Source organism: Nycticebus coucang, chromosome 11 (genome assembly GCF_027406575.1).
Source record: "Nycticebus coucang isolate mNycCou1 chromosome 11, mNycCou1.pri, whole genome shotgun sequence".
Taxonomy (NCBI): domain Eukaryota; kingdom Metazoa; phylum Chordata; class Mammalia; order Primates; family Lorisidae; genus Nycticebus; species Nycticebus coucang.
In genome coordinates, this window is record NC_069790.1 from 106183488 (window position 1) to 106209716 (window position 26229).

The 26229-nt window shown below is 35.8% G+C and overlaps 2 protein-coding genes across 2 annotated transcripts in view; one reads left to right on the forward strand and one right to left on the reverse strand.

Annotated features, from left to right (window-relative positions):
• LOC128598722 (cytosolic carboxypeptidase 3-like) lies at window positions 1-25987 on the forward strand. Its single transcript, XM_053609414.1, has 5 exons — window positions 1-2451; window positions 3586-3646; window positions 8255-8440; window positions 19998-20105; window positions 25724-25987. The coding sequence occupies exons 1-5, from the start codon at window positions 2389-2391 to the stop codon at window positions 25864-25866; spliced, it is 561 nt and encodes a 186-aa protein (XP_053465389.1). The 5' UTR covers window positions 1-2388; the 3' UTR covers window positions 25867-25987.
• The window catches only part of CYREN (cell cycle regulator of NHEJ), a 275649-nt gene that overhangs the window by 141274 nt on the left and 108146 nt on the right, over window positions 1-26229 (reverse strand). The gene's annotated exons all lie outside the window — the stretch shown is intronic.

Here is a 26229-nt window from a genome sequence, read left to right on the forward strand (position 1 = left end):
AACACCTGTTATTTTCAGAAACTTATAAAATCTAAAGAGACAATATTAACCCATATCTATGCTTAAGCCTTAGTGCTTTACCCTTTATTCTGCTTTCAAACTCACTAACATTCATTATCTCCATTTCTACAATATCACAAATCTTACAGCCTATAATGCCTTATGTTGGCACCAAACACCTAGACTTTTTTTCAGCTGCACTTGGAAAACTGTTCCAAATATATTAAATTATGCACCAGAGCTAAAGATCAGGGAAAAATCAAAATGGGATGTACACAATGTCTGTTATGGGAAAAATCACATTTAATTAAATGAGACAATACATTTGCAATGACCTGGAAAATAATAAGTGTTCAGTACGTTAGCTAACAATTATTATATTTAAAGAATCTCTGAGCAGATAATTGTTAGAGTTCACCCTAGTGCATGTATGAATCCTCCATCTAGTTTTTAAGGAAAAAAGTCTCTTTTTCAGAATCGAATAAAGATCATTAATAAAGCAATTACCTAGAGTGGAACTTAGCATGTGTATAAATAAAGACCAACACACTTTTAATCCAACAACTCCAGGATGGTACCTGCAATTACTGTATCCATTTAATGAAGAAACTGAGGTCCAGAAAATTCATCTGTCCAAAGTCACACTGCCTAAGGTCCAAAGCACAAGTCTTAAACTGCATGCTTAACTGCACCTACAAGAGGGTCCTGGCAAACCACTAGGAATGAACTGCCGTCCAGCCTTCACTCCTAAATTCTCCCCCTACACCACAACTTGCTCAAGTCCCTGGGATTCTCTCTGCCCGCCCCTCAACACTGCCCCCAGCTCCCATAATGCTCCGGGCTCCTGCTTCCTCCGGCCAAAACTCCGCGCACGCTCAGATCCTCCGCTCTGGTTACTAGGTCATTCCCGAAGGCTGCTCGAAGTCTCGCGAGATTAGGCCCGTTGCTGTGGTAACGAGAGGCACTGGGCCTCGTGGGGACTGCTGCTTAAAGTTCAGGGGCGCTCCTTCTAGCGGCAGGAACCCCGAGTCAGTGTCCCCTCACTGAAGGAAGGACCGACCTGGCCAGAAGACTCGGGGTGGGGAGTGAGGGGCCGACTTAGAGAGGACAGTGACGTTCAGAGAAGGAAGCGAGGGTGGAGGCGGGGCGCCCCCTGCGGGAAGCGAGCGCGCTCCGCAGAATGAGCGCGTCCCCGCGCGGCGGTGTCCGGAGGGGGACCCTGCCAACCCCAATCCTGGCGTAATCGTGCTTCCCACCAAGAAAGCCATCGTGCCTGCTCGCAGACCTGTCCGGGCGCTGCTGGGCGCGGGCGCGCCTGCTTTTGTCCTTTCTCCAGACGCGGAAGATCCCCGGGGCGCCCACTAAGTTACCTCTGCATGTGGCTTTCCTGAAGCCGAAGTTGCGTTCCACAGCCGCCCAGCACGTGCTGTGCCTCATGTGCGCACGTAAGGAAACAGAATCAGGATTTATGCCTGTCCGGTTTTCCAAATTTGGAGTTGTGCTCTCCTGACCGAAACTTCAGCCTCAATTCTGAAGGTGTCGCCCGTAAGACACTTTGCACCGTTGCCTTTGTAGTTACTTCCTATGGAGTTTGGACTTTTCTTCTCTGCAGGTCACACACCAAAACGCACATTTTGTGGAGGAGAACTTAGACTAGTAGATTTGAAATTGGTAAATTCCTTTGGTCTCTGAAAAACCAGGATCTTGACAAGGAATTTAAATTATCCCGTTATCTAGTAATAACCACGTGGAAGGTACTTGCAGAGAAGGTAATGGTCATCGCCAGTACAACCTTCTGGTAGCTATTGCAGTTTCAGTTAGAGTAATGTAATTGAATATTAGAGACAGAATCTACAGATAATATTTATCAGACTATAAAGGGAAAAGTCTGTTGTAGTCATTTGAACTTTTGGTCAATTGAAAATTAAGACTTTAAACTTACAGTGGTGTATTTCACTGACAAGAGTAAGTTTAATTGTTTTCTTTGATTCATTATACTTAATTCCTCAGGATCATTCTGAACTTACTATCGCTTTATCAATGTCTAGTATTTAATTATATGTGTAGAATGTATATAATTTGGCTGTGTACTCTGCAAATCCCCTTTTCAATTAAATTATTGCTTGATTTTATTGTGATTTTTGTTTCTTAAGTAATGAAAAATTTCTGCAGGTCTTTGAAATTGAAAGTTTAATTAGCTGCATTCTAATTAATTTACTTTTTAAAGAGAACTGTTGTCACTGTTAAATATAATTGAATATATTTTTGAGTACTCAGTTAATGTAATAAACACCTTCAGCTGAAAAAGAAACTGTCGAATAAGTTCCTTAGAAATTGTTTTACAGCTTAATCCGTATAATAGAAATTTCAAGCCAAATACGGGAAGAGATGTCAGAAGATTCAGAAAAGGAAGATTATTCAGATAGAACAATCAGTGAAGAAGATGACTCAGTATGTTTTTCTCAACTTTATTTTACTTGAGATAAAATTTATGTTATAAATTTTCTATTAAAATATTGTTGAATCAGTTGATGTCTAAATCATTGTCATTGAAGTTGGGAAATAATTTGATTGAAAAAGCTGAACTATTTACTGTATGCAGTATGCCCTGTCTAGAAAGAGGAACTATATTTTTAACTGTTTTACTGAGAAAATATTTGGGCGAAGGTTTCATTAAAACCTGGGTTTTATTAAAATGTCTGTATGATAATTGTTAGAGTTTTATTTTTAGGATTTATTTTCACTTATTTTCTTATATGTATTAATTGTATTGTGTTACATCACAATATGTATCATAGTAGAACCTCCTGTGTTCCTACTTTATTGTGTATCACCATAGTAGTTTCAGTGTGGCTCTGAAGTCCCAAAGAAAAGGACATGGAAGAAGAAAAAAGAAGAGAAAGATAGTGTTTAAAGATATTTTGTCTGGTTCTAGTACATTTTTCTGAGGGATTTCCTTCATATCATGTTAAAGTATAAATTATATATATAAATTAAGGTCCCAAAATAAACTCTTGAAAATGATGTACATAATCCTTTAAGTTTATGGCTTTGTTTCTTTCCTTTTGAGGGGTTTAATTTCATTCTTGATTTAAATTATTTTCCCGTGTTTACCAAGAAATTTTAAACTTTATGCCTTCCTCACAGTCATTATTATGACTATACTTAGTAGAAGAGAAGTGAAAGATGCAAACTTTAAGGTTTCAGGATATTTGAAGTGTTGCAGGCCTGTCCTCAAACTTTTAAAACAGGGGGCCAATTCACTGTCCCTCGGACTGTTGGAGGGCCGGCTATCGTTTAAAAAAAAAAAACTATGAACAAATTCCTATGCACACTGCACATATCTTATTTTGAAGTAAAAAAACAAAACGGGAACAAATACAATCACACCACCTCATGTGGCCCGCGGGCCGCGGTTTGAGGACCCTGGGTAGAGCTTTGAGACAAATACCCTATAATAATCTGTTAATTTTCCCATTTATTAAAGAGTAAAGTGGTATACTCAATACCAAGCATTAAAAAAAGTACTGGATTTGGAAACTTGTTTTTTTAAAAAAGAAATATTTAAAAATTCTCTTGTTTTAGGATGAGGATGCATTCTTGAAATTTGTAAGTGAAGATATTCATCACTGTACACTTGTAACAGGTTTGAACTTATCCATATATTTTTTCCGACCCTTTATTATAAGACCTTGAGTGGATTAAAAATAAGATGAGGAAACTAATGAAAAAACAGATTGAGTAATATAGGGAATAATTATTCTGATAGAAATGTAGTCACTTTTTGAGTTCAAACTTTACAGGTTTGTTTTTGGTAAACCTGATAAATATTTGAAAATAATAAATGAAAGTGTTGATCAGTTAACAAGGGACTTCATTTAACATAAATACTTTTTTTTTTTTTTAGATAACTTGCTCTTTAAGTGCATTTACAGTATGACCCAAGTTATAATGGACACTATGTGTTGGCAATATGTCTATTTAAGTGAAGTTTGCTTATATAAAGAGTTTCTTTAATAAAGTCATTCATTTGCAGATGTACATGTATGTGGGAATTTTGATATAAACTTGATTTTTAAACATTTGTACATTAAGAATTATTCTTTTAAATACTAAAATATTTCTTCCAGATATTACCTATCTAGTACAGATAATCTCTTATTTCAAAATATTAAAGGGGTATAAATGATTTTGTTACATAGATGTATTATAGATATTCTGAAATTGAAATTAAGGCATTTATCTTTTTATTGATTGTCTTTTTATAACCACCATCCTAAAACAAATCTTTACTTTTGAATTGACCATCATTGTCTTTGGTATGTATCTTTCTAGACATTTTTTGCTTTTATACACTTATCTATACGCAAACTTACAGAAATTTTATAGAACTATTCTGTGGACTTTTTCCCACTGCCCTTTTTAAAAAAAAAAAAAAATTGCCAATCTATTAGAAAGCAGGCGGTAACGCAGTGTTTTAACTAGTAAAAGTTGAGAATTATTTCATGGACACATATCTATTCATTGTCCCTCTTTGCATAAACTGCCCAATCATAGTAATTTTTTTTTTTTTTTTTTTTGCAGTTTTTGGTCAGGGCTGGCTTTGAACCCACCACCTCTGGCATATGGGGCCAGCACCCTACTCCTTTGAGCCACAGGCGCTGCCCCATAGTAATGTTTTAACATTGTTTATGTTGCCTCCTTGTTTAGAACATCTCCAAAATCAAAATGGAAAACATTTACATCACCCCCACATGTTCCCTTTGCCTCTGGTTTCAGCTTTCACTCCTGGCTCTAGGCAATCACTGAATTGCTTTCTCTCCACCATATTTGACTTTTTCAGACTTTTTCACACAATAGAATCTTACATTTTATAGTTGTGTCTTTCACTTAACCATAATGCTTTTGAGATTTATCCATGGTCTTGTGTCACATCTCATTCCTGACACCACTTGTCAGGGCCCAGGACTGGCCAGGTCTCGGCCCAGCTTAACTAGGTTCTGGACGCTGACCGCTGTTACCTTGCTGTGGTACAGTTTCTCTTAGGTGCCTGAGAACTATCTACTTTAGCTGGAAAGAGAGAGTGTCTTAGAGAGAGTAAAGCAGTCTTCTTAGAAAGATAGATCTTAGTCTTTAGTAGAGCTTGGTAACCTTCAGCAGAGAGACGTGGTGCTGGCGTTCTGCAGGCAGGAGAGGAGTCGGGTAGGCGGGTCCGTGATAGAATGCGCATGCTCCCAACTGCCTGCTCCTCCCGCCTAATGTAAGGCTGATCTCCTGCCTCTCAACACCACAAGTGTAGAGACTGCCAATTCACCACTGCTCTCATCTCGCGAGCTCTCATGCTTGTTAGGAGAGTTAAATCCCTCTCCATGCCCTTTCCATCAAGGTGTTCCCTTATTGAGCTCTACAGGTATTTCTTATACCTCCCACTCCTCCTAGCCATAGGCTATATGGGCTGCTACAGTGTTGCATATCTCAGTAGTTAATTCCTTTTTTTCCCATTCTGTGAACAGACCATCTTTATCTATTGATGCACATTTAGATTGTTTCCACTTTGGGGCATTACAAGTAAAACTCCTATGAACATTTGTATATAAGACCTTGTGTAACATTTTCATTTTTCTTGAATAAATTTCTAGGGAGGGGTATCCTTGAGTCATATGCTAAATATATACTTTATAAGAAACTGCCAATCCATTTTCTTTTTTTCTTTTTTTGTAGAGACAGAGTTTTACTTTATTGCCCTCAGTAGAATGCCGTGGCGTCACACAGCTCACAGCAACCTCCAACTCCTGGGCTCAAGCGATTCTCCTGCCTCAGCCTCCCCAGTAGCTGGGACTACAGGCTCCCGCCACAACGCCCGGCTATTTTTTTGGTGCAGTTTGGCCGGGGCTGGGTTTGAACCCGCCACCCTCGGCATATGGGGCCAGCGCCCTACTCACTGAGCCACAGGCGCCGCCCACCAATCCATTTTCTAAAATAGCTATATCATTTTATATTCCCACCAGCAATGTATCTATTTCCTTCCTAAGAAATCCTATATGCTCATAAATTCTGTGTGTCCCCCTTATCTCATGAAGCATAATTATAATGACTTCCCTAAAGTCCTTGTCTGAGAGTTTCAATATCTAGGTCATCCTGATGTTGACATTGGGTCCTTCTATACAATGTCAGTGTTTTTCTTCTAACAGGCCACCCAGTTAGTTTCAGAGGGTAAGTTCTGTCTCCTCTTTGGTGGGTAGTATTTCAAATTTCAGGTCAGTTCTCTAAGCCTTTGCTGTGCTGACTTGGTGCTCTCATACCTCATACCTCTGTAGTTTAGAGGTTCTAAGACTTACATAGTTGGTTCAGTTCTTTTAGTTCTCTTAAGGTTTTCCTGTGTTGGTTTGGGACTCCCTTGCACATGCGTAATTAAAAGGTTAAGCCGAGACACTTAAATATGTGGTTTAAGTTTCAGTTCATTTTTCATAGTCCCAGAGTATCTGTTTGCGTAGCTCAGGTTTTAGATGAGACTTGTGGGTGCACACACAGAATTAGGAGATAGCTTTCTCTGGTCTCTTTCTTCCCTTCAGATTCCTGCTACTCTGTGAGGACCTCTGTTCTTGGTCCTCTGTTAAAAAAGACTGGATTTTTATCTGAGATTTCACCTTTTGCAGCACTGCATTGGTCTGTGAATGGGGCCTACCTTCAGGAGAAAAGAGGCAAGAGAAAAGAAGAGGAAGTGGACTCACCTCCCCACAGGCAGTAGTTTTGACTGCATGATCAGCTTGCTTTAGTTTACTTTTCAGACTCCTCTGTTAGTTATGTTTTGTATTGTGTCTATACTTGTAATCAGTGTGAGAGAAGGCCTGCATTAGACTTATGCTGCCATAGTGGGACTCTTGCCTCTTAACCTATGAATGACAGGCTTGTGAATTTTGCATGTTGATTGCTGGATGATGATGTCTTCTATTAAAGAATATTGGACTTTGTTCCGATAAGCAGTTACGTTGCTTGTGGATGAGTTTCTTTACTTCCAGGCTTGCTTTACAGCTTTATTAGGGCAAGTCCAGGGCAGACTCTACTCCGGTGCTGAGTTCATTATTCAGGTCTCAGCCCAGATGTTTCCTCTTCAGAGAAGTCTTGCCTGACCATGCTGTCTGAAGTATCATTCCCACCTATTTTCCCTGGTTCTCACTTTGATTTATAGTTCTCTGTTTTATTTCTTTTGTAGCATCTATCATCACTGAAATATCTTGTTTCTCTATTTAATGTGCATGTATGTGCTACTGCAATGTGAGCTCATGATGGCAGGGACAGTGTCTATTTTTCCCCTCCGGTCAGTGTCTGCTTATTGTTTTTGTTATATAGTAGAAGCACAATAACTACAGAATGAATGATTCTGTATAACAATCCTGTGAAGTAAACAGGGAAAGTGATATCATTATTTACATAAAGATTTATGTTCAAAGAGGCTGCCTTATCCAAACGAAATCATACAAAAATAAACTAGTAGACTAGAACCCAGTTATCTGAGTTGCCATGTATGCTATTATACAAGAATAGTCAAAAACTAAATTTAGGCAAAAAGCCACATTTTAGAGGTGGATGAGCAAGAGGAGTCAGTGAGATAAATGGAGAACCAAGTGTGTGAAAGGTAGGGAGAAAAACAGGAAATGTAGTGTCCCCAAAAAAAGGAAAATGCACTTAAGGAGGAGTAATCATCACCATCAAATTGATGCCACAGAGTTATCATTCTGTGAGAGGCAGGGCCACTGCACTGGTGCATGGAGAACCCCCTCACATTCTATGAGAATCATGTTCCTGATTTGTGACACACAGAGACCCAGAATGAGAACTAAAAAAACAAAAGCTGTGACGGAAGTCTCTAGCAGTATTTGACAATACAGTTCCAGTAAGTGGAGAGGAATTATAGTCAGAGAGTGTATTTAACTCATTAGACAAATAGTGTGATTAAGAAGAATAGAAAGTAGATGATTTGCTAGAAAACGTGGAAGAAACAAATGTTTTTAGAGTAGTAGTGAGAATTTAGCATACATTAATAGTACATAAAGTCAACAACCATTTTTTAGCTATTATGAAAATCACTTATAAGATTTCATTATTTTTATTAAAATATGCCGTGAGTTATTAAATGTTTATAATGATATCCACAAATTAAATAGTAGTAGAAAAAAAGGAACTATGTAAAAAATTACAGGAATTAGGGTTTTCTTTCTTATCACTCACAAGTGTGTTTGAATCTTCTTTTCAGCTGACTCAGTTGCTGACCCATTCTTCCCCCGGACTACACAGTTACTATTGGAATATCAGCTAGGGAGATGGGTGCCACGTCTTCGTGAACCACGAGATTTATATGGTGTCTCTTCCTCTGGTCCACTGAGTCCAACACGGTGGCCATACCACTGTGAGGTCATTGATGAAAAAGTCCATCATATTGGTATGTTTTTAGCCGTTTGGGGGGATTCCAACATTAGCAGACTACTTTACCAACCTTGATTTCAGTGAGGAAACTCTTGGTGTTAGAACAATGCATTCCAATATAACTTGAGCCATATGTGTAATTTTAAATTTGCTAGAGGTCACATTTAAAGAGTTTTAAAAAAAAAGTGAAATATGGTAAAAAATTATTTTAACCTAACTGTATTCAAAATATTTCACATTCTTCTTAATTTCAGAATCTGATGTGCATTTATACTTACAGACATCTCATTTCAGATTAGCCACATTCAGGTGTTCAGCAGACATGTGTGCTTAAACAGAGGGGTTTAAAGCACGTGCCTAGCCCCTAAGGCTTTAGTAATTCTAAACAATTCCAAACAGTAGGCCAGTAAATCCAGGTATAGTCAAATTCAGCCATGGAGTGAAGTCACAACAGGGATGCTGCAATGTCTCTGACTGTATTCCTGCTCCTTTTTACTCCTTGTCTTTTTGTCCTTTTTCCCCCTTTTCTGTCTTCTCCTTAGTGTATCTTTATCAGCTTTTGCCCCTTTCTTTTTTCCTTTTTCCATTTCTATTCCTCTTTCATTTTCTCACTCTCCATGCTCCTTTGTCTTTTCCTTTCCTTTCCCATTTTCTACTTCTTTTAATGGAAATTTATGGAGCTGAAAAGTGCTATTTTAGTGTATATTTTTATTTTTCTGCATGTGTGCATCCCAAATTTATTTTTTGCTCTCCCAGTCCACACACAGGCATGACAGAAACATTTCCACTGTTCACCACATTCTCACACCCCCTGCAGTCCTCCTTTAGTTGATTGTAGCACACACATACGTGATTGCCTGGTAGAGATCTTACAGACATTCAGTGGTGAATAAAATCGGAAACTGTCTGTACTTACTATAGTTATATACTTACCACAATGCCCATTTAAATGAGATGTTACTTAGTTCTTAAAGACTTAAACATTTAAATTAAGTTTTCTCTATACATTATCTCCTAGGTAGATAGATGCTAGGTAGACATAGGGAGAGAGAACACTGATTTTTGTTTATCAAGGACAAAGTTAATTTTCTTTCCCTAATAATTCCAAAGGTTTAGGGTTAAAATTTACTAAAGTACTCATGCTTAATAGTATTTAAATTTATTCACAAAAAAATCTCTTCTGAGCTGGGTGTGTGTAGGGTATCTGTCTCCCTTTTTGTCCTTTCAGCCCTTATACCATCATCCCTACTCCTCCCCTGGAGACCCCTCCTTCTTTTTGCTCCAGCACCAGAGATGGAGATAAAGTCAAGCAGAGAAAACACTGCTATGCTACTGAATTTGAATCTCTGCCAAGCCCTGCTTTTTGTACCCAAGTTCTGTCTCATAGCCTCCTCACTACACATCTGTGCAAAGGGAGTGAATAAGGTGCAGGAAAGGAAAATCCCTCGTGCATCTGTGACTTTGGCCTCATTTCTCTCCTGTAGCAGTGGTAAGAGAGTGAGAACACAGGAGACCCAAAGGGAAGAAGGAAGCCAGACCGCATCCTGCCACTGCTTCCCCACATGTACATTCCACTCAGCGTGGCTTCAGTCCACCCCACTGGACAACCCACTATCACATCCTCACTGTCCCTTTCTGTCTCTTACATTTCCTAGCCTCACGTTCAGTCTCCATTTTGCCCTCAGTCATAGGAGTCACCATCCGTGGCACAGAGTGGAGACAGTTTCTACACCCCTTGGTTGGTTGGTGGACCCCCACTTTTACTGCTGAGCTTCATTCAAATGAGAGCAGTTGTATTTGAATTGAAATTTCAAATATATATCCTTACCAAAATATTGCTTCAACAGTAGTTAGGTTCTATGGTGCCATCTTTCAAATATCTTACATATTAAGTGAGCTTTGGGTTCTATGAACCCAGTCTTCACCCAGCGAAGGTGCAGTAGCCATGCCAGGCAGGAGCAGATGCAGCCTCTGTCAGTGCAAGTTCCTCAGATGCCCAGAGCCATGAAGGAAGTCACATAGCTGTGAGTGACACCGTCTGTGCATGGTAGAATCGTGCTGTATCAAAGTCTCATCTTGGGCTGTGTCATTGCTCTCTTATTCACAGCCTATGTCCTTAGAGTCCTTGCAAGCTCTGCTGCTTCTCAAGCCAGCAGCAACCCACTACATCATCGTCTATGAGGAACCAGAGTTTGTTCCCAAGTGTCCTTGATGGCTTTCTCCACTTTCCTTGCTGGCGTTTCAGAATGTCTGTTATTTCCTACAATGTTGCATATCGCCCTAGACCTTGCTCTTTTCACCAACTATTACAAAGATTTCACAAATCTGGATATTTGAAAGGACCCTAGACCCCGCAGAGCATTCTCACATATGACTTTCATTTAAACACAGAGGATATAATGCAGCAAGAGAAAGAGACTCTGGCAAATGTTGGGCCCTGTGTGCACGCTTCCCGGGGTGCTTATTCACACACAGACCTGCATGTCTTCTGATTGAAACATCAAGATCTGTGCGATGAATCTTAGCTTCAGAAGACTTCAAGGCAAAAGTTCCAGGCAGGGTTTTTATGCCCCTCTGGCCATAAAATCAAACCAGGCTGTCTTTCTAGTTCTGCCAGATTAAGACCATCAGTAAATGGACTGACCATGGGGAGTTTCAGACTTTACATAGCACATCATTTATCTTGCTGTTCTTATCTTGGCCAGGACTCAAAGCTGGACATCCAAACTTCCCCAGAGATAAAAATAGAGCTTTCCCATCTAGCTACAAGTTAACTCTGTCCTGTCCTAAACAAACAATTAATTCGTTCCATATTAGCTCATATATACCAATCTTTTTTTTTGTAAACTGTCACATCAGATTTTATTAAATGGATGAGTCATAATTTCTTTAACTGGTACCTTATTAATGAATTTTCACAGTGTTTCCAGTCTTTGGCTCTGACAAATAGAATTATATAAATACCTTTTTTTTTTTTAATTGAGACAAATTGAAATCACTTTGTTGCCCTTGGTAGAGTGCTGTGGTGTCATAGCTCATAGCAACCTCAAACTCTTGGGCTCAAATGATCCTCTTATCCCAGCTTCCCAAGTACCTGGGACTACAAGTGCCCACCACAAAGCCTGGCTATTTTTTCAGAGATGGGGTCTCACCCTTGCTCAGGCTTGTCTCAAACTCCTGAGCTCAAGTAATCCACCCACCTCGGCCTCCCAGAGTGCTAGGATTATAGGTATGGGCCACTGTGCCCCGTGTACCCTAATGCATGTATATAAATACATTTGGGGAGTAAATTCCTAGAATCTGGTAGAAGGATACTAATTACCCTTCAGTTTATAGTAAAAAAACAGTTTTGAATGTATTCAGGAGTCCACAAGTACACGCCTATGTTCAATGATTTGCTAAAAGGACTCACAAAATTCAGAAAAGCCAGTATACTCATAGTTACGTTTTATTACATTGAGGCAATATAGATTAAAATCAACAAAGATAAAAGCCATATGAGGCAGAGTCCACAAGAGACAAAACACAAGCTTCCAGTTGTTCTCTCCCAGTGAATTCCTATGTACAGCACTAATTCTCCCATTCTCATTGTGAGATAGCATTCACAAAGTGTGGCCAACCCAAAGGATATTCATCCAAGCTTTGATGTCCTTGGTTTCTATCCAAGGTTGGTTATACCCGTAGGAAACGCTTATGTGGTGGCTACCTTAGTTGTTTAGTCTCTAGCCTTTCAAGAGGTCAAAATTGATACTGTGTGGCCAAAGCCCCCACTACCACCACAATAAATTACATTATTCATTTACATCACTCATTCATGGCCCAAGGTCAGCTAGGCATGGTGACTCATGCCTGTAATCCTAGCACTTTGGATGATTGAGGTAGGAAGATCTTTTGAGACCGGGAATTAGAGACCAAGCTAGGCAAAATAATAAGACCCTATCTTTATGAAAAATTTTAAAAGGCATATGTCTTACTGCTGCATCTGAAAATTCTCTGATCTAAATCCCAGCTGTGGTGCTGAATGGTGCTTATGGGCTTTTGCCCCAATCTCTGGTCCACACTGACCTGTTGTACAGAAAATGTGTTGGTACTAGCATTCCAGCTTCTAACATGTCATGTTTCAAATTAAAATATGTAGGCTTGGACAATTCTATAGGTTCCCATTTGGCATGTGCCATTAACACTGGTAAAGGGCCCAGGTAGACAAAAATGACTCTCTGTTTATGCAGAATATTTCAAGGTCTTAGATGTTATTTTCCAGGAGTTGGGCAAAATTCAAACTTTATTTTGGCATATGGAGGGTTTGGGTAACCCATAAAATTAAAGTTAATTTTTTACTGCCTAATGAAAGTATTTTCCTAAATACACAACACTCTTAATCACTCATTTTTATTTTTAACAATCTGATATTTACTTTGTATGTGTTGTTTTATTAGTTTCTATATTCTTTAATAGGAATCAAGCATGTTTTCGTCTCCTTATTTACTTTTTATATTGATATAACTGTCTGATAAAATCCTTTACTGATTTTGCTGTTGGTTACATTTTTCGTTTTCTTCTTGATCTGTAAGTTATCTCTATTTGGGAGATTTGTATGCTATGTCATATCAGTTGCATATTTTTTTCCTCAGTTTGTCATTTGCCTTTGTCTTGTAGAAACTTTTAGTTTTTATGTAATCATTTGTCTTTCATTTTTAAATAACATCTAGGCTTTCGAAATTTTCAGATTTTTTCTTAGCAGTATCAGAGTATATTGTTTGTGATTACATTTTTGGACCATCAGGAATCCATTTTGATATAAGGAATAAGCTTCCAATCCAGTTGTATAACTAAATGTGTGTCAAGTTGTTCTAAAATAATTTATTAAGTAAATCATTTTTTGTTCACTGATTGGTAATGGCACATTTAGAATACAAATTTCTAGGTCTAATTTTAAATTTGATTCAATTAGTCTGTCTTTTCATATGCTATCATGATACTCTTTATTACTATAGATCTAAAGATATAAATTTTATATGGTAAATTTAGTTCTCTATTATTGCATGTTTTCTTTATTCAAAATTTTTACTACTTTTGTCTTGTTTTATTTCTATATAAAATTTAAAATAAACTTTTCTCGCTGTCTCAAAATAGATTGGCGACTTTATTGTGATCACATCACATTTATTATTTAAAAAATTAATGTCTTTACAATATTGCATCTTCTTTTCTAATAAGCGTATCACAATTTATTCTAATTTTTCTTTGTCTCCCTTGTATAGTTTTAGATTTTTTTCTGCACCTCTTCTAGTTTTATTTTGTTACTGTTTTAAATGAGATATTTATTACATTATATTTTCTAATTTGCTTACATGGAGGAAAGTTATTGTGTGTACTAATTTTGAAATTATCCATCTTATTTCTAATCTTTAAATTATTATATATGTCCTAGTAATATAGTTGCATCATCTAGTAGTAATGTGATTATATCTCATTTCCAGTTTTTTACTTCATACTCCTTTCTCTTGTCTACATGCATTGACTGGTACTTAAAAAAAAATTAATAATGTTGCCTTTATTTTGCTCTCCATGTTAATGTGAATACTTTTCACATGTTTTCTAACTAACCAAACTACTAGCTTCTAGTTTGAAATTTGTTTTTAATCCTGTTAGAGAGGCCTCTAATTATTCTTATACTGTTAAGAATCTTTACTTTTCAACATCTATGAAAAGAAAGGATCATGGTGTTCTCTTTTAACCTAGTAATTTGGTAAATCATATGAGTAGTTCCCTAAATATTAAACAGCTGTATACTATTGGAATAAACTATATATATATATGTATACATATGTATATATATGGAAACAGAATTCAATCAATAGGCACTGTATATTATTTTTTGTGTTGCTGAATTCTGTTTCCATACACACACACACATATATATATATATATATATAAAATTTTTTTTTTTTTTCTGGCCGGGTCTGGGTTTGAACCCACTACCTCCGGTATATGGGGCCGGCACCTTACTCCTTGAGCCACAGGTGCTGCCCTCCTTATATTTTAAGCAGGACTTTTTCTTTAATATTCATACATAAGATAGAGTTTTAATTTTCTAGCTTTTATACCTTTTCAGGTTTTAGTATAAATATTATTCAGAATCCTTTTAGAACAGTCCTTTTTAGTTTTGAGGTAAATTTTACATTAATGTATGGATCTAATTGTGTCAGTCAGTACTTTTTAAAAAAGGCATACATTTGTGTAATCTAAACCCCTGCCACAACATAGAAAATTACAATTATAATTACTCAAAAATTTAAATACATAGGTGTGTAAATCTAACAAATCATATCCAAGATTTGCATCCTTAGAATTACACAATGCTAATGGAGAAAAACTCAGAAGATCTAAATGAATAAAGAAATATACCATGTTCATGGACAAAATTTAATCTATTAAAAATATCAGTCCTCCTCAAATTCATACACAGATTTACAGCAATTCCTACAAGATTTCTCTGGGTAAAGAAAGACAAGATTATTCTAAAATTTGTATGGAAAGTCTAAGAAAACTAGAATAGCTAAAACAATTTTAGAAAAAGCAGCATAAAATGGGAGGAATCAGCCTATCTTATCTCAAGATTTATATAGTTACAGTAGTCAAAAATATGTATTGTTAGCAGAAGGATAAGTATATAGATCAATGGAATCAAATAGAGAACCCAGAAGTAGAACCACATAAATAATCCCAAGTGATTTTTTGACCAAGAAGAAAAAACAATTTAATGGAGGAAAGCTATCACTTTCAACACATGTTGTTATAGATAGTGGATATCTACAAAAATAGAAAGAGAAAAAAAGAGAATTAAGGAGAAGAAAAAACTTCGACCCAAGTCTAATGCCTTATACAAAAATTAATTTCAAATGGATCACAGAATTAAATGTAAAAATAAAGCTTTAAAAATGTTTTGAAAATAGGATAAAATCTTTATGATCTAAAACTATGCACAGAATTCTTAGAATTAACACCAAAAACATGATTGATAAAATGAAAAAAAAAAAGATTATTTGGACTTCAAAGTTAAAAAAACTTTGCTTTGTAAAAGATGTGGTTAAGAGAATAAAAATATGAGAAAGAAGAGGACAAACAAAAGGCAAAGTGTTTGTGCCAAGTGATTCTGTCCCTTTTCATAAGGAAAGCAGCTTTTCCAAAAATTCTACTAGTATTCTTCTTTTTACTTCTCATTGGTCGGAATTATATACATGGGTACTCCTAGCCACAGAGAAAATAGAAATATTTCTCTGTATATATTTGAGGTTTTATATATATTTTGTATATATATATATATAAAATATATTTGGTTTTATATATATTTTGTATTTATATATATATAAAATATGAAAAATGAAAATATGAAAAATATGAAACTTGAGGTTTTTAATGGCATACATTGCTACTCAGATATAATCAGGTTCTGGTTAATAAAGAAGAAAGTTAGAATGAAAACTGGGAGGGCAACAGTAATTTAGACAGTGTAGTACTATGATAAGAGGAGACATTTCTCAAAGGAAGATTGCAATGACCAATAAACACATGAAAAGAAAGTGCTCAACACGGGAAATGAAAATTAGAACCATGATGAGATACCACTTTACAACCACCAAATGTTAGAATGCACAACAACTGTAGCTATCACACATTGTTGATGGAAGGAAAAATTGTACAATCACTTTGAAAAAAGATTGAGCAGTTTTGCTTTTAATAAAGGGAAAAATATATTTATTCCCTGAACAGCAGTTTTTCTTGTAGGTATTCATATTATAGAAGTTAAAATGCATGTTCTCAAAAATACTTACACATGAATTTTCATTTTTATATTTATTCACAATATCCAAAACCAGAAACAACTCAAGTGTCCATCAATAAGTTAATGGATAACAAACTGTGGTATGGTCATACAGTTGAATACATATCAGCAAAAAAAAAAAGGATGAGGGGGAAACAATACACATCACATGGATGAATTTTAAAATCACTACACTGAGTAAGAGAGTCCAAACCCAGAAGATTACATTCTATATGATTCAAACTATATGAACTTGAGAAAAAAAGCTAAACTAGTTTATGATAGTAGAAATCAGAAGGGTGGTTTCTGAAGCAGGTTGTAGAATTGACTGGGAAAGGACAGAGGAAATTTGTCTGAATGATGAAAATGTTCTAGATCTTAAGAGGGGTGTTGGTTACATGATTACACTTATTTGTCAAAATTCCTTGAATCATACAATTAAGATCTGTACATGACATTATATGTAACACATAGATTGCACTCAACTTTCCATCCATGTATTCTTGCCCTTTAAAATGTAATTTTACATTACTTTCTGTCAAGAGGTAGTGGACTTTATTTCCCTGCACCTTGAATCTAGGATGAACTTACGACTTGCTTTAGTCCAACAGAGTGTAGTGGAAGTGATAATGTATTAAAATAATTAAACAGGAGCCCATTAGACTGAGATGGCTCCATTGCCTTGGGGAGCCTACATAAGTAAACTGAAATGCATTTCTTGACATTGACTCAGAGGGAAATGAATCAGAATCTGCCAACTAACTTATAAGTAGAAATTTTCCACCAGATAGTGCAAATAAGACAACTATGTAACAGTAACCAATTATTTACTTAATGCATTTCTTGAAATTGATTCAGAGAAAATGAAACTTGAGTTTAACCAATCAGAATCTGCCAACTAACTTCTAACCATAAATTTTCCACCAGATAGTGCAAAGAAGACAATTACATAACAGTAACCAATTATTTACTTTGATTCTTCATTTAATTTATTAAAGCCCTTTCTTAAAACTCCTCTGATAGAGCTCCAACCCTAAGTCACAATTGTGTGGTACCTGATTTATGAATCACTGTTCACTCAATAAATTCTTTAAGGTTGTTAATGTGCTTCAATTTAATTTTTAACACATGCCAATGTTGTCTTAGGCCTCAAAAGTCTTTGTACATGTCTAGTTTCTCTTAAACACTGTTCAGTGACCATGCAGCAATCCATAGCTAGTTTGTTAGATAATGAGAATGAAACAGAAAAAAAAATCTGTGCAGCCCTTACCTGATCAAGATACACTAGTGAACCTAATCAATACTACAACCACCCAGCTGAGACAAAGAAGTGATTGTTATTTTATGTCCCTAAGTTTTAAGCCGGTTTGTTAGATGGTAAAATCTAAGTAATATATACCAAAATAGCTAAAAGTTAAGGCTTTGTAGTAATGAATTATGTCCCATGAATGAACTTTGGTATATTACCTATTTTGAAGTTTTATTCATCTTTAAGAAGTAGAAAATGAATTAATCTTGGGAAAGGAACACCTTTTATAGTCAATACAAGAAGTATTGTAGTATTTCCTGATTGTCAAAATACTATTTTATTAATAAAATACTACATAGGAGGTTGTTAACAGATTTTCTAAAGCAGTCCCAGATGCAGTTTATGGGGTGCTACGGTCTGAATATTTACCTCCTCCAAAACTCATCTTAAAACTTAATCCCCAATGTAGCAGTTTTGAGAGCTGGGGCCTTTAAGAGCGAATTGGATTGTGAAGGCTCTGCCCTTATAAGAAGATTAATCCATTCATGAATTAATACATTAATAGGTTAATGGATTAATGAGTTATCATGAGAGAGGAAATGATGGTTTTATAAGAAAACAAAAAGAGATCTGGGCTAGCATATTAGTATGCTTACCCTCCCCCATGTGATACCCTGCACATCAGGACTCTTCAGGACTCCTGGAAGGCTCTGACCAGATATGCTCCCTCAACCTTGGACTTCCCAGCCTCCAGAATTATGAGAAATAAGTTTTGTTTTTTATAAATTACCCAGTTTGGGGTATTCTGTTACAAGCAACAGAAAACAGACTTAATACACAGGGATAGCCAATGATATTCTATCTGTACACAACATTACATTAATTCCTCTGAAAGCCAAGGCTTCTTTTGGTTTTAAGAGAGAAAGAGAAATGACATAAATTTTTAACCTAAATGATAGAGGATACCCTTAAACAAGCTGTGTGAAAATATAAATGAGATTGCCCTTTTTTAAAGGTATTGTTTTATATGTCAAGATTTTAAATTTTCATGTTCTTTGATTCAGTATTTCTACTTCTGGATATGTAACCTAAGGGCATTCACACATGTAAATAGAGGCATACTGTAAAGATGTTCATTGCCATATACAAATAGTATAGTACAAATAAACTATCATAAACAACCAAAATGTCCATCAATAAATACACAACTACAATGTCCATCTATTGTCAAATTGTGGCAACCCATATTAGAGAACACTAACAGCTGTTGAAAAAAATGAAGGGGATACATGTAAATTGAAGTAAGTTAAGCTTGATTCTCAAAATACTGTCCTCAGTAAAAGTACTCTGATAAGCTGTAAACTTTACTCACTCATACATATATGTTCTTACCCCAGTTTTAATAATAGTTTTGCCTTTCTTTACGATAAGAACTATTTATTAGTAAATAAAGAAGAGCACAAGAAGAAATTAATAAAACCCGTTTCTTCAAATGGAAAGTCTGAGTGTCATACAACTTTTGACAATCAGGATACACAAAGGCAAATAGTTGAAATTCCCAAAGTTTTAAGAGAAGTTATATTATCAGATCATGATTAATTTTGACTTGAATTGATGAAGGCTTTCAACTAATGAGAAATTTCAATTATAATTTGTTTCATTGGTTATCTTTATTATCAGTTTATTTGGCTGTTGTTCATTTAACTCTAAAATGCACAGAGATGCTTCCTTGCATCAATATGGTAATCTATGTGGTTTTGGTAGCTAAATTTCACCCCTATTGAGCATGACAAATATAGCTCTGTTACTAAAGCAGATATATTCATAATCTCCAAAATGTTTGTCCAGTAATACTTGTTTGTTTCTCACCACCAAATTCTTGTTCCACTAAAAAATACAAAAATTAGGATAGTTAGACGGTGAAGTAATTTTTTTTTTCTATCAAATAGGCCATGGTCAGAAAGATTTGAGAATAATACAGGCAGCTTTTTGGTCCTAAAAAGAAAGAAGACAAGGAAATCTAGCAGTTAAAAAAGAGTAGGGGAGGAGGGGATCTAAGGATGGCCTCCCTTTGGGGAGACAGAAGAAACTTGAACATGTTTATAAGCTTTTAACTTGACAACCCTTGCCAAGCGAGAGTCTGATGGTGCAAAAAAGAGAGAACAAGAGGGAAAGCAAGAACCCCAGTGGGATTGAATGGCAAAGAGGGCTTAGGAGAAATAGAAGTGTTAGTATAAAAATCTATAATGACTACAAAATAATAACGAATTACTCAATATAACAATTTAGAACAAGGTGCAAATGAAATGTTTTAAGTTTTATTATAGCGTGACATTGTTCATTATTACTGCCAATGAACCCTTGTAAAATGTAGCTCCACCATAAAATATTTATTTCAGTCCAGACCTACCAGTGAATAATTTGAAAATCTATAATAAAATGTTCCTATTTTATTTTGAAGTCATATTCAAATAACGTTATCACCCCCTTTTTTTCCAGATTGGACTCCTTCTTATCCTGAGCCAGTGTATATCCCAACAGGCCTAGAAATGGAACCCCTTTATCCAGACTCCAAGGAAGACACCATAGTTTATCTAGCTGAAGATGGTGGGCACATTATGAGAAATGTTGCTGTAAAATATTATTTGTTACCTGGGTTAATGTCTTAGTTATATTTCTTTTGCTGTTTACAGTAGAAATTTAACATTACCAGGAAATTCCTGTCTCCATAAAGATGTCTGGTTATGTATTGATCCAAATATTGACTTAGTGCTAATTACATTTTTGAAGTTGTACTTAAGTTTATGCAAAGTTAAAGTAAAACAGCATGTTAGCCATTAAAATGGACAATTATATTTAGAATGAATTATGCTTCACATCAGTTTTCAAAAATAAATCCAGTGGAGTGCTCTGAAACTATTGTTCCCTCTCCACCTATAGCTCACATTCATGCACTTGTTCAGATGTTTTTCTTGTAATTTCATGCCCCACCTACAGCTCTCACATTCATGAACTTGTTCACATGTTTTTCTTTTAATTTCATGCCTGTTGGATGCATTTGGGGGCTTGTCATCTTTAAAAGAAAATACCCCATATTCAAAAAATCCTCTAAGATTATATCTCAGAAAAGCATTCTTAACACTTACAGTATCTCAGGAAAGCATTCTTAATGCTATAAGTGCACTCATTCTTATTTGCATTCATATTTGCACTTTCATGGCTCTATTAGTGCAAAATCTTATGTCGTCTTTTATGATAGAGTGTGCTAATAATCAAACAGACATCTTGGGGCATATCCAAAATTGTACTGCTTCTGCAGCAGCAATGTGAGAAAGTATGGGACTCCTGCACAATTTAGCCATCAGAGTTCAGTATCTTAGAGTGTTTTATATATTAAATATAACTTCCAAGGAAGCATATGTATTTTACTTAAGGAGCTAGCAAGACATACAGCAATTCATAGGGATAGTTTCCTGAACAGTAAGCAATTCCAGAAATCATTACTCACATACATACTTTTAAACAACTAGAATGAAAGAAATAGCTCTGAATGTTGCAAAAAAGTGATATTTATTTACTTATTCACAAAATTTTATTCACACAATTTTGTTTTCCAGCACAGATAAAAGTTATGTTTACACTATGCTGCATTCTATTAAGTATGCGATAATAGCATTGTATCTTAAAGAATGTATATTCTGTCATTTAAAAATATCTTATTGCTAAAAAAAGTGCTAATGATTATCTGAACCTTCAGAAAGTTATGTTCTTTTTGATAGTGTAGATTCTTGCTTCATTGTTGATGGCTACTGACTGATGGTGGTTGCTGAAGATTGGAGTGTCTGTGACAATTTCTTAAAAAAAGGAAACAATGAAGTTTGCCACATCAATTGACTATTTCTTCAATGAAAGATTTCTCTGTAGTATGTGATGCTGCTTGATAGATTTTTTTTTTTTTTTTGCTTGATAGCATTTTACCCACAGTAGAACATCTTTCAAAACTGGAGTCATTCCTGTCAGAATCTGGAATCTTTGCCAGGAGTAGATTTCATCTCCAGAAACTACTTCCTTTGTTCATCCACAAGAAGCAACTCCTTATCCATTTAAGTTTTATCATGAGATTGCAGAAATTCACTTACACATCACACTGTATTTCTAATTCTAGTTCTTTTGCTATTACTACCACATTAGCAGTTACTTCCCCTACTGAAGCTCTGAGCTGATTCGAATCAACTTCAGATTTCTTTTAATGTTGCTGTGCTTACTTCCTCCCATAAATCACAAATGTTCTTAATGGCCTTAAGAATGGTGAATATGCCGGTCCCAGCCAAACTGCAACAAAAAAATATCCAGGCGTTGTGGGTGCCTGTAGTGTCAGCTACTCGGGAGGCTGAGGCAAGAGAATCGCCTATGCCCAAGTTCTGGAGGTTGCTGTGAGCTGTAATGCCACAGCATTCTACCGAGGGTGACAAACTGCAACTCTAGCTCTAAAAAAAAAAAAAAAAAGGAAAGAAAAAAAAAGAATGGTGAATACTTTTCATAAAGTTTGTAATTTATTTTGTCCAGATCCATCAGAGGAATCACCATCTATGGCAGCTATAGCCTTACAAAATGTATTTCTTAAATGGTAAGACTCAAAAGTCAAAGTTGCTCCTTGTTCTGGGCCTCTGAATGAATGCTGTGTTAGCAGGCACGAAAACATTAATCTCCTTGTTCATCTCCATCAAAGCTCTTGGGTGACCAGGTACATTGTTAATGAGTAATAACATTTCAATGTATTTTTTTCTGAGCAGCAGGTTTCAACAGTGGGCTTAACATATTCAATAAACCATGCTGTAAATATATGTGGTATCATTCAGGCTTTGATGCATCATTTATCTATAAAGACAGAGTAGATTTAGCATAATTCTGAAGGGCTATAGGATTTTCAAAATGGCAAATGAGCATTCGTTCCCACTTTAAGTCACCAGCTTTATTCAGCCCTAACAAGAGAGTTAATCTGTCCTTTGTGGCTTTGAAGTCACATTGACTTCTTCTCTATAACTGTAAAAGTCCTAGATACCATCTTCTTCCAATAAAAGACTGTTTCCTCCACTGAAAATATGTTGTTCAGTGTAGCGAAACAACCACATCAGTGAACTTAGCTAGATCTTCTGGGTAACTTGCCACAGCTTCTATATCAACACCTGCTACTTCACCCTGAGCTTTTATGTTAATGAAAATAGATTGTTTCCTTACCTCATGGACCAACCTCTACTAGATTCAGACTTTCCCTCTGTAGCTTCCTTGCCTTTCTCAGCCTTCATGGGCCTTGCTTTGGATTAGGCTTTAATTTATAGGAATGTTGTGCCTGGTTTGATCCAGATTACTGAAACTTTCTCCTTTATTAGAAATAAGGTTGTTTTGCTTTCTTATCATTTGTGCATTCCCTGAAGTAGCACTTTTAATTTCCTTAAAGTATTTTTTTCTTTGCATTCACAACTTGGCTAACTGGTTTAAGAGATTTAATTTTTGTTTGGCCTATCTCAGCTTTCAACATGATGTCTTCACTTAAATTTAATTATGTCTAGCATTTGATTTAAAGTGAGAGACGTGGGAGTCTTCCTTTCACTTGAACACTTACAGGCAACTGTAGGGTTGTCAATTGGCCTAATTTCAATATTGTTGTGTCTCAGAGAATAGGGAGGCCCAAGAAGAAGGAAAGATATGGGGGAATGGCTGGCTGGTTGGTAAAGCTCTTAGAATATACACAACATTTCCATGTTGAGTTCACCATCTTATATGAGTGCAGTTTGTGTATCCAAAACAATTACAATGGCAAGATCAAACATCATCAATCACAAACTACTATAACTGACACAACGATGAAAAAGTTTGAAATATTACGAAAATTACCAAAATGTGACACAGAGACATAAATTGAGTTCATGCTGTTAGAAAAATGGTGCTCATAGATATGTTTAACCCAGGGTTGCCACAAACTGTCAATTTGTATAAAACATAGTATAGGGCCAGGTGCATTGTCTCAACACCTATAATCCCAGCACTCTGAGAGTCTAAGGTGGGAGAACTGCTTAAACTCAGGAGTTTTGATACCATCCAGAGCAAGAGCAAGACCCCATCTCTACAAAAATAGAAAAACTAGCAGGGAGTAATGGCACATACTGTTAGTCCTAGCTACTCATGGGGATGAGCCCAGGAGTTTGAGGTTACAGTGAACTATGACACTCCCTCTGCATTCTAGCTGGAGCAACAGAGCAAGACTCTGTCTTGAAAAATAAATAAATAAAAGAAACACAATATCTGTGAAGCAAAGTACTGGGTTTGTACTGATCATCCCCCTGTAATTTGAAAATATCCTAAGTTTTGACTTAGGGGTCTGGGTCTTGGTTGATCCAGATGTAACCCCATCATAAGTTAAGGAGGGTACTGAATCCATATTGCTTTCTCACCATTATAAAAGTTGAAAAACTTTAAGTCAAAACATCGTAAGTTAGAAACCATTAATATGTGATGTATCTTTTTCTCCCTGGCTGTCTTCAGCATTTTGACTATGATGTTTCTAGATTTGGTTATCTGTATATTTAACCTGGTGGAGCTTGTAAAACATCTTAGATCCATTGGTTAATAGGGATTTTGCCCCCAAATTTGAGTAAGTTTCAGCCATTATTTATTCACATATTTTTTTCATACCATTCTTCCTCTCCTGTCCTTTGAAATTCCAATTACATAATGTTGGATTTCTAGATATGTCCCACATGTCACTGGATATTTATTCTTTTTTTCCCTCTCTATCTTTCAGTATGATTCAATTGTATTAGTCCTTAGTTCATTGGTTCTTTCTTTCACAATCTTCAACCATATTTTTCTTTTTTAAATTATTTTTAATTATAAATTGACAAAGTAGAGTTGTATATATTTATAGGGTACAAAGTGATGTTATGATTTATAAATACAATGTGAAATAATTAAATCCTAAACCCATCTAATAAATCTTTCATTTGTTGCTGTAATTTTTATTTCTAGAATTTTTTTTCATTTTTAGTATCCCTTTTTCTTTTGAGATTTCTTATCTGTTTTCTCATTATCTCTATCTTTTCAAAGAGATATGAAAATATATTCAAAGTTCTTCTCTGTTAATTTCAACACCAACATTTGGGTTATTTGGATGTCTCCATGGATCTCATTTTCCTGCTTCTCTGAACACTTTGTAATTTTTTATCATATGCAGGCCATTATAAAAGATATGTTATAGGGAATCTTTTTTTCTTAATTATGTCAAATTTTGTTCTGGTAGGCAGTTAAATTGCTAGCATATTATTTTGCTTCTTTCGGGCTTGGTCTTACTTTTTATAAAGACAGGTTTATTTTCATTTTACCCTTAATCCTTGGTCATAGCCTTTTCTCTTGGGCATGTTCCTTATGCCTAAGGCATAGCCTTTCTGGAATTGTGGTTGAATGTCTTATGTGTTCCACAAAATCCTTCCACTCTGGATAAGTTGAAATTCCAACATATCCCAAATTGTACATCCTCTGGTATCTCAGCACGCAAGAGTGATCTCTCCTATCTTTCTTAGTCACATCCTTTGATTGTGTAGCCAAAATCTATGCCACGGACTAAGAAACCACTATATAGACTGCTTAGGCTCTCCTTCTGTGTAGTTTTATTCTCTCTAGTTTCTTGATTCACAAATTTCAACAGCCCCAAATAATAACCAATCTTGCTTCCTCAGCAATCTTGCCGCTTCCCTAGGCTGTAGTCCAAAAAGGACCAGGGCTAAACATGGACTAGCTTCATGTATTTATCTTCTTTCAATGACCCTATGTAATTCTGGTTCTTTTTGGTTATCCAAATGCATGGCAACTGCTCTTATTTTTTGTCCAGTGTTATAATTATTTATAGTGAAAGGGTAAGTTTAGAGCCAATTCCTTCATCATGACCAGAAGTGGAATGAATATTTTTAATGTGAGAAATATATACATTTATTTCAGACATTGCCTTTCTAGTCTAAATAGTCTTAGACTCTCTTACTTCAACACAAATCTATATAAATTAGTGTCAAATACTTTAGAATTTACAGTCCTTGTACTATTGCTTCACATTCTTCCTAGTTTAGATGAGATCTGGCTTGCACAAAATGGTATGGCCATATACTATATCCATATTCTATGCCTACATATTATAGGCATGTCTTGACATCGCTGTGGTCTTCTTCTCTCATCAGCTTATAAAGAGCCCTGTTTTGTGTATTCTCGAGTTGGGGGCAACCGAACACCCTTGAAGCAACCTGTGGATTCCTGTGACAACACTTTGATGTTTGAAGCAAGGTTTGAGAGTGGTAATCTACAGAAGGTAGTCAAAGTGTAGGTTTTAATTATTTTTATTCAAGGAGCTAGACCATCGACTATTTATTTTTTATATAGGGTACATTAAAGTGCTTAGTAACTATTATTAAACTATAATTCCTTGAAGTATAGATGCTATTTAGAGATTGTTGCAGGGAATATAGAAAGTTCTGAATCCAAGCAATTTTAAGAGCTATGAGTTAAAGTTAAGCAGGTTTCTGTACTGTAAGTTTTCTATATAATGATATGAATTGTCACACACAGAATCGATCTCAAACATTTTAATGGAATACTTCTTGGGATGAATATTACATAAACCATCTCAAGGGCATTATCTTAAAATGTTTATATGGAAATTTTTAAACATATATGTAAGTACAAAGAA

Coding starts and splice junctions, on each gene's coding strand:
- LOC128598722 (XM_053609414.1), top strand. CDS start 2,389: ATGTCAGAAGATTCAGAAAAGGAAGATTATTCAGATAGAACAATCAGT. Junction 3,647..8,254: donor TCACTGTACACTTGTAACAG/GTTTGAACTTAT, acceptor TCTTCTTTTCAG/CTGACTCAGTTGCTGACCCA. Junction 20,106..25,723: donor AGTTTATCTAGCTGAAGATG/GTGGGCACATTA, acceptor TTCTCTCATCAG/CTTATAAAGAGCCCTGTTTT.